The sequence below is a fragment of the Carcharodon carcharias genome, chromosome 12 (genome assembly GCF_017639515.1).
Source record: "Carcharodon carcharias isolate sCarCar2 chromosome 12, sCarCar2.pri, whole genome shotgun sequence".
Taxonomy (NCBI): domain Eukaryota; kingdom Metazoa; phylum Chordata; class Chondrichthyes; order Lamniformes; family Lamnidae; genus Carcharodon; species Carcharodon carcharias.
In genome coordinates this window covers 60260346-60266345 of record NC_054478.1, presented here as the reverse complement: position 1 = coordinate 60266345, position 6000 = coordinate 60260346, and the positions used below count along the sequence as shown (strand labels likewise).

The window sequence follows — 6000 nt, the reverse complement described above, 5'->3', positions numbered from 1 at the left end:
GCCCTCTTGAATGCCTCAATTGAACCTGCCTCCACCACACTTCCAGGCAGTGCATTCCAAACCCTAACTACTCGTTGTGTGAAAAAGTTTTTTCTCATGTTTGTGGAACAGGTTCCAATCAAGTAGGCTGCTTTGTCCTGGATGTTGTCAAGCTTCTTGAGTGTTGTTGGAGCTGCACTCATCCAGGCAAATAGAGAGTATTCCATCACACACTGACTTGTGCCTTGTCAATGATGGACAGGCTTTGGGATGTCAGGAGGTGAGTTACTTGTCACACGATTCCTAGTCTCTGACCTGCTCTTGTAGTGACAGTATTTATATGGCTAGTCCAGTTCAGTTTCTGGCCAATGGTGACCCACAGGATGTTGACAATGGGGGATTCAGTGATGGTAATGCCATTGAACGTGAAGTGGTGATCATTAGATTGTGTCTTGTAAGAGATGGTCATTGACTGGCACTTTTGTGGTGCAAATGTTATTTGCCACTTATAAGCCCAAGCCTGGATATTGTCCAGGTCTTCCTGCATTTGGACGTGGACTGCTTCAGTATCTGAGGAGTTGCGAATGGTGCTGAACATTGTATAGTCATCAGCGAACATCCCCAATTCTGACCAAATGAAGGAAGGAAGGCCATTGATGAAGCAGCTGAAGATGGTTGTGCCTATGACCCTTCCCTGAGGAACTCCTGCACTGATATCCTGGAGCGGGAGCTGAGATGATTGACCTCCAACAACCACAACCATCTTCCTTGCATATTTATTTTCAATGGCACCTCAACTTTTGAGCGTCCTTTCCTCCAGCTGCAACCTTAGCCCTCAGCAACAACCATGGTCGGTGATGGCACTGCCCTGATTATGCTGGCAGCTCTTGGGGGTGGGCCACCATCCTTATTAAGAATGGCAGCCCAGGCAACAACCAGTTAACTGGCCACTGCCAGGTAAATGCCTCTCTGGATCCTGTCATCTGCCTAAGCATTGTTACCACCACCAAAACCACCCCCCCCTCCGCCCCCCACCTCCGTCCACCCCTGGCTGTCAGCCCTGAAGGCAGGATCTCAGCCATTTTAGAAAAGTTCGAGCCATTGTCTCTGGACATATGCTGGTGGGAATTCTTGACAACGTAGATGGCAATGAAAGTAACAGAAAAATTATCTTAATTTATTCTAATCAGCAGAAGTATTTTGGCATCAAACTTTAACATTGAAAATTGAAGTACAAGTGAGAAGCAAGTCTTAATTAAAAGCAATGAACTTTTATTGTCTGAGAGAATTATTTCCTGAAATATTACTTTTCCAAATTTATTCCAAGGACATTACTTTATTCTGTGTAATGCTAGGCATTTTGGAAATAGAATTAACTGAAATGCATTTTAAAATAATATATATTTTTATATTTATTTTAATCTAGCTCCTTCTTACGCAAGAGGCTAGAGGTTAATCTCCAAGGTGCACGATGAAAAGATGGCGCAGCCACTGCTTGCACCGCCAGGACCAGACAGCCTCCGCCTTTTTACCCGAGAATCTCTTGCAGCTATTGAGAGACGCATTGCAGAAGAAAAAACCAAGAGACCCAAGGAACGTCATGTGGATGATGATGAAAATGGCCCAAAGCCAAATCGTGACTTGGAAGCCGGTAAATCACTACCATTTATTTATGGTGACATACCTCCAGGGATGGTTTCTGAGCCAATGGAAGACCTGGACCCATTTTACAGCACAAAAAAAGTGAGTGTTTGATCAGATACTCAGATGAATGATATTCTGGATTCATTTTTGTAATAATACTAAGAGTTGTGCCATTTTGACTTTTTTACCTTGATTTGTCTTTTTATGATAGTCGCTATATTATCAATTGTTACTTTTTGTTTATGTAAAATTACTTACAACTAGCTATGCTTGTTAGTGAATCTTCCAAGTCATTGCATGTGGGAAATTGGATTATGCAGCTTCATGCTTTGTAAGTGTTAACTGTGATGAAGTGATCTTACTATTTTGTCCCTCATTGAGTTCTTACAGTTTTCTGTTGAAGATTTGATCTTGCCAGGCAGGTAAGCCTGAAGTTGAGTTTGTTCTACTATTGGTGCTTGTGGAGCATCATTTACTTTCTATGTAGTAAACAATGGTTTTTTTAAGATTTCACCCCTGTGGCTAGTGCTTTTGATGTGCTTGGAATTCATTGTGACATTGAAAGGTTTGGGTGTCCAATGGAAGAGCTTCCGTATGAGCCCTGTTCATCCACATATTTCGATAACTACCTTCTCCTGCAATATTTAAACTGTCTTGATTGTTCTTAAGCCTGCTCTTTGATACTTTCTTATTGTTGTTCTGTTTCCTCTGTTTTCTCTTTCTAAGTCACTCTCCCTCTTTTCCTTGGTGTTCCTGTCTTTTTTAACCTGCCTTGTGTTTCTATTACTCTGTCTTTCAATGGAAATGAAAACTGGGGAGTTGAAAAATGGACTGTCAATTCACTATTGCTATTTTCCACCAATGATTTGCTCTTTGAAACCCTCCCATAATTTCTCTGGTTTCTACTTCAGCATTCCTTCAACAGTCTCTCAAAAATCTCATTGATTGGGCTTTCAGCTTCCTCGCTTAACCTTTTCCACTTCCTCAGTCATCATGACATCCCCATCCATGAAGCATTCTGGGATCTCCTGTTAAGAAAGGGACACTTTATGTATTTATGATTTTACAGCAATTCATCCAACCACCATACACCCATCTATCCATCTGTCTATACATAAGAGCTGGGATTTCCTGGCCTCGCCCACAATGTTACCCATCACAGGCAGGAATGAAAAATCCCAGCCAAGGTTTTAAGTTTGTTTTCTACAAAGAATGTGGGATTGATAACTTAGATGTGGGAATGAAGTGTAATAATCCAAGTCTGCTGATGATACAAAACTAATGAGAAGATAAGGTGTGAGGTGGGTACAAAGAGATGGCAAAGGGATATGGCCTGGTAAAATAGTTGGGCAAGGAATTTTCAGATGAAGTATAATGTGGGGAGCTGGGAAATTGTCCATTTTGATAGGAAGAATGGAAAAAATAGAATTTTTTTTAAAGGTGGGAGACTAGTATGTGTTGGTATTTTGGTGTCTTGTACACAAATCACAGAAAGTCAACATGCAGTTACCACAAGTAATTAGTAAAGCAAGCAGTAGGTTAGCCTTTGTTCTAAGAGGGTTGGACTATAAGAGTAAGGGTTTTGGTGAGACCTCACCTGCAGTACTGCATACAATTTTGGTATCCTTACATAAGGCAGGATACACTGACCTGAGAAGGAGTGCAATGAAGGCTCACTAGATTGATTTCTGGGAAGAAGGTTCTCAATTGACGAGATTGAGTAGAATGTGTGCATATTGTCCAGATTTTAAAAGAATGAGATTTCATTGCAGTGTGTATATCTTATTGTAATGTGTAACTTTCTTACAGGGCTTGACAGGATAAATGCCGAGAGGCTGTTTCCCCTGACTGGGGAGTTTAGATTAGAAGTTGTAGTCTCAGGATAGGGGGTTGACCATCTTGCACAGAAATGAAGAAAGATTTCTTCACTCAAAATGGTTGGCTATCTTTGAAATTCTCTCTTCCAAAGGGCTATGAATGCCCAACTGATGGGCATATTTAAGTTAGAGACCAACAGGTGCTTGGCCACTCAGGGAATCAAGGGCTACAGAAACAGCGGGAGCGAGTTCAGTTGATGCAGAAGTTTGTCATGATTGTACTGAATGATGGAGCACACAGATGGGCTGTATGGCCTACAGCTGCTCCTATTTCTTATGTTCTTAATCAATCGTAAATTGGTGAAATATGTCAGCCAGGTATTGAACATAACTGTTATGTTCAGGTAAGGAGGAGTTTGAATCGCTCCTCCTCTTTGTGCTCTCCTCATTTGACTGCAAAGTTTTTTTGTGTTTGAAAGGTTATACTTGCCACTTCAATGAGCACTTAACTATTTATGCACTGTAATCATAAAATGACCAATAGGACAAAAAACAAAGAACGAAGTTTAACAAATAAAGAGGTTAGCTTTATTATACTTAAACAGATCTAAGTAACATAATAAAATACACCGACTTTCTCAGACACACACAGTCAAAGTTCACACACACACAATGATCGAGTACAGAGTGGGGAAGAATATGTTGGCCAAATTATACCACATAAAAGAAGTAAAAGAGTATACAGTCCGTAGCTCGGTGACACAGCTGCCTTTAGGCTGAATTCAAATGTCTCGATGCTTCAGATTTAAAGATGTAGATGACTGAGCTGGTTGTTCTTTGGGAGACAGTGGTGCTGGGTTGGATTTTTTAAAGAGTTCTCTGTCTATGGCAGGGTATCCATGAATGCTCACAGTCAGCAAACATGGCTTGAAGCTTACCAGGTGGGTTGGAGGGAAAAAGAAAGGAGACAGGAGGGACCCTACTTAGATCTCCCTAAGCTGCTTATCCTCAGTTCTGCTGAGAAAACATGTGCTTAAAATATGCAAAGAGTTGGCTTGTCATGTGACCTCCTTTCGCCAACTGCCAGAGGGGATTCAAAAAAAGACATTGTCCATGTGTTCCAAAGGTGACTTGGTTAGCTCATGCCTGGAAGCTGATCTAGTCAGGGTTCCATTGTCCAAGCGATTAGTGTTAATGACCTGTCTCCAACAGTTAAATATTTCAGGTGATTGCCATAGATGTCTTGCAAATGAGACGGGAGCTCTGAGGGCCTTCACACTCCCCTGGAGTCATTGCCTTTGATGGGTTTTGCAGACAGACCGGCTCGACTTCAATGAATTGGAGTATTGAACATATATTAATGCAAGTTTCTGTTAGCCATCTTGGACTGTGAGTTCAAGTCACTTTCGTGTCAGTGTTTTTAAAAAGTCTATTTTTAAAAGTTCAATTCAGGTTTCCAGCCAGTGGATTAAAAAATCATTATTTGAGCGTAAAGCATATCTCCATGACATCTTGACGCCATGTCAAATGATATCTGATGATAGGAATTTTTCATGATAAAGTTGTAACTAAAAAAAACAAACACACACATTCATCCTGAAACACTCACATTTTAACCGTGCACTGTTTTAGCTATGCTCTGTCTACATTTTTCCAATGAGTTCTGTGCTGAGTTAAGATCCAGATAAAGCATCAGTTATCACATTGTTTTTCCCTGTAATGTGAGAAATTTGTATACGGTAAGGTTGAAACAGCCTTGCATCCTGGATTTTGAATTTCTCCACAAATATCAAAGGGTTGTGATCTGTGTAAACTAAGGCCTCTCTATATCCATTTCGGATATATACTTCAAAGTGTTTGACAGCCAGAAATAGTCCCAGAGTTTTGTTCTCCACAGTGGAGTACCTCTTTTGGTGTCTGTTTAACTTTTTAAAGAAATATCCAACTGGTCCCTCAATGCCTGATCCATTATCTTGGAGCAGGACATCCACTACCCCCGGTCACTAGCATTAATTGCCAGTATAAGTAGCTTTTTAAAGTTTGAAGCTGCCAGCTCCGGTTCATTGGTTAAGATTCAGCCTCTTGGAAACTGTTTGGCACCCCCTTGACCACATTTCCTTCACTTTTTTCTGTAACAAGTCTGTCAGTGGGGCAGCTGTAGTACTGAATTTTGGGACGAACTTGCGGTAGAACATACATGTCCTCAAAGAATACATTATTTTCCATTTTGGCGTGGGGACGGGGAAATCCATCAATGCCTGCACCTTTCTGCTCTGGGTAACACCCATCCTTGACCCAGAATATGTCCTAGATAGATTACCTGAGCTTTAGCCTCCTCATTAAATCATTTGACTAACTTTTGGAAGGGGACTTCTAACTGGTTTAGGTGATCCCTCCGGATGTCACTATATACTAGCAGGTCATCTAGGTACATTACACTTGTCTTCACGGTCCCTTTTGCCCTTTTCTGCCCTGACTGCCTGACAAATCTGTGCTTGTTTGTCCTCTTCCCAGCTTTGATACTGCTTTGACATGAAACAGCCTTTGCTTTTTCCTACAG

At 41.2% G+C, this 6000-nt stretch overlaps 1 protein-coding gene across 15 annotated transcripts in view; it reads left to right on the top strand.

The window, feature by feature from the left end:
* The first annotated feature begins 1458 nt into the window (after positions 1 to 1458).
* The window catches only part of scn1laa (sodium channel, voltage-gated, type I-like, alpha), a 190635-nt gene continuing 186093 nt past the window's right edge, over positions 1459 to 6000 (top strand). For all 15 annotated transcript variants that reach the window (XM_041200429.1, XM_041200421.1, XM_041200417.1 and 12 more), the window contains exon 1: positions 1459 to 1722. In XM_041200429.1, coding sequence (XP_041056363.1) covers positions 1459 to 1722 — 264 coding nt within the window. The remainder of the gene's footprint in view (positions 1723 to 6000) is intronic.